Here is a 2,500-nt window from a genome sequence, read left to right as displayed (position 1 = left end):
AGTTTCTAAAACTAAAACTTTAAGTTGTAACAACGGAAACCCGTTGTGATAAAACCATATTATGCAAGAAAAAATTGCTTTAAGTGTCCCGCTCCTCTCCGTTTACAAGCTCTTTTTTGAAGGCGAGCTATGCGTGCTATTGTTTTCTTTGTCCAGAATTTTCTTATTCAATCCTATAACCACCTTACAGAACTGATTATCCGCAATGTCCACGAAATCAGCCAGAAACACGTTTGTGCGTGGCTTATCCTCACCGACGAAAATACCTGGCGTTTGCAGCTTGATCCAATCCATCAGCTGCTTGTCGACGGTTTTGGCGCAGGTTGTGCGCAACGAAGACATGAACCGTGGTACGATGTAGCGAACGGAAGGCGTGAGGACACACTGCGATACGAAACCAGTGTCAGCGCTACGCTGCGCTAACGATTCATCCAAGTATTGCTGGAGCTTTTTCACGTTGATCTCATTCGGCCATGGCGTCGGCCAGTCTTGACTCAGCCAGAAACGATCATTCACGCATGCGTCACTGCGGTACACGATCAGGATCTGCTTTCCCATCGAGGTGGCTGACGCCAGCGTGCAGTCCTTAAGCTGGTTTACGTTTCGTGAGTAAATCTTTTTGTCGAATACACGATTCAATTCCGCTGACAGGACGCAGTGATCGGTCGGGTTGAAGAGATAGAAATGCTGACAATCGAGCACGACAAACTCCTTAGGATGCGTGCGAAGAAAATCCTTCAGCTGCTCCAACGGTTCCGTAATCTCTTCGCAGAACAGCCCGTGCACGAAGTAGAACTTATTTTCTGGCCTTTTCATACAAATTCGCAAATCGAAGTACCTACGGGCAAACGGGAGAAGAACGGCTTAGTGGTGCATATCGTCAAATCATGAAATTACGATACTACCACTCTCGGATAGTTATGGTTACTTACCGTACTCCACTTTTGAGCTGCTCTTGAATCGTGTACCTTTGAGTAACAGCCCAGCGGCGTACTACGCAAGGAATGAATTTGTTTAATGTTTCTACGACCGGATCGGCATCCGGCGCAACGGGGGCCTTGTTCTTAATGCCGTATGACATGGTATCGTGCGAACCAGGGATCGCAAGATTTATGATGGGTATTTCCTTCAGCTCTGCCGGGAGCTTCCCCATCCAGTTCTCCAAATCTTCCGTAAAATCGGCCATTTCACTGAATTGTCAAAAGAGTGATTACGATACCGACACCTTGCCGTTTAACGGGACACACGTTGTGTTTAAGCACTGGTCAGTTCTGAGAGAGCATCTGAAATTGATTAATTTGTTATGTGTAGGAAAAATGAGTTCCTAAACATGATTACATAAACATGTACATGTTTATTTCATTATAAAAAAAATCTGCGTGGTTAGATGGCATAGTTATAAATAAGAATCTTAAACTATAGAACTTTAAAAATGTACACCTTCCCAAACATTAATCTAATTATCACAAGGCTCATTGTTGAGGTCGCGGTGTGTATCGTACCATTCCTTTTAACCAGCTGAAAGCTAATGTTAGTTCGTACTCAAAGTTAGCGACCTAAAACAGCAGACGGATGGTATTATAATTAGAAGCCCGTATAGCTTGCAGCCAACCAACTTGCAATCGCGTGCGTCCTTACGTTCAGGTGAAGACGCGCAACCATAAAAATACGCTTTGAATGATTGAAACTCATTCAAAACAATCCTTCCCCATCCCATCCTTCCAAGAACTTCGCGAGCCAGCCGTTTACGCGGCAACATCAACCTAACTAATAAATACGGCTCCGCCCGTAAGTTACCAACAAAAAAAAAAAAAAAAAAATCAACCTAACTAAGCCATACCGAAGGTAGTATAGCAGGTAGCGGCAGGAAGGCAAATTGAATTTGTACCACACCGGAAAAGGATATACTAATTAAGCCTGCCTGGGGTCGGTTATGGCAAAACAAGATCGTTAGCTGGTTTCGCGTTAGATTTTTTTTCATTCTTCCACTTTCTCACGGTATTTTCATCTTGTACGGCGCCATCCATCAGTTATGTTGGCATAAATATACTATGGACATTGGCTGAATATCTTCTAAACAAACATAACGTATAATTCGGTTGAGAGGGCCAGATGCTCTGTATTTTCGTTTTCGAATGTGGATGCTGGAGCTGGATAAATAAAAAATATTCCAATAAAAGATTAAGTTATTAAATAAGCCATGCATTTATAGCTCACGAAAGCTAACAAGGGTACTTTTCAAAAGAAATCGAAGGAATAGAAATAACCATGGAGAACGTTACAAGCTTTCATAATCAATGGTTGGTTTCCCAAACAAATAGTTCTTTAACGAAAACCAATCCAAACACCGCGTCAGAGGTTTTCAAAAACACATTTATGGCTTTCCGTTCGAAGGCAAAAAGTGGCTGAAAGATCAATCAAAGTGATGTTATCCTTCAGCCCGCAACGAGAGGATGATGGAGAGAGGGAGGGCCACCTTTCTACCTTTCTGCGAGAGTAT

General features: G+C 42.8%; 1 protein-coding gene across 1 annotated transcript in view; it reads right to left on the bottom strand.

Annotated features, from left to right (window-relative positions):
- The window catches only part of LOC125950803 (PI-PLC X domain-containing protein 2), a 6,252-nt gene that overhangs the window by 406 nt on the left and 3,346 nt on the right, over nt 1-2,500 (bottom strand). The window contains exons 2-3 of the mRNA XM_049679119.1: nt 933-1,283; nt 1-838 (exon numbers count right to left, since the gene is read on the bottom strand). The exon at nt 1-838 is cut by the window's left edge and continues 406 nt beyond it. Of these exons, the coding sequence (XP_049535076.1) occupies nt 103-838; nt 933-1,186 (990 nt within the window). The 5' untranslated portion in view covers nt 1,187-1,283 and the 3' untranslated portion in view covers nt 1-102. The remainder of the gene's footprint in view (nt 839-932; nt 1,284-2,500) is intronic.

The sequence above is a fragment of the Anopheles darlingi genome, chromosome 2, assembly GCF_943734745.1.
Source record: "Anopheles darlingi chromosome 2, idAnoDarlMG_H_01, whole genome shotgun sequence".
Taxonomy (NCBI): domain Eukaryota; kingdom Metazoa; phylum Arthropoda; class Insecta; order Diptera; family Culicidae; genus Anopheles; species Anopheles darlingi.
Note: the sequence above shows the minus strand (reverse complement) of the source record. Positions and strands in the feature narration are given on the sequence as shown.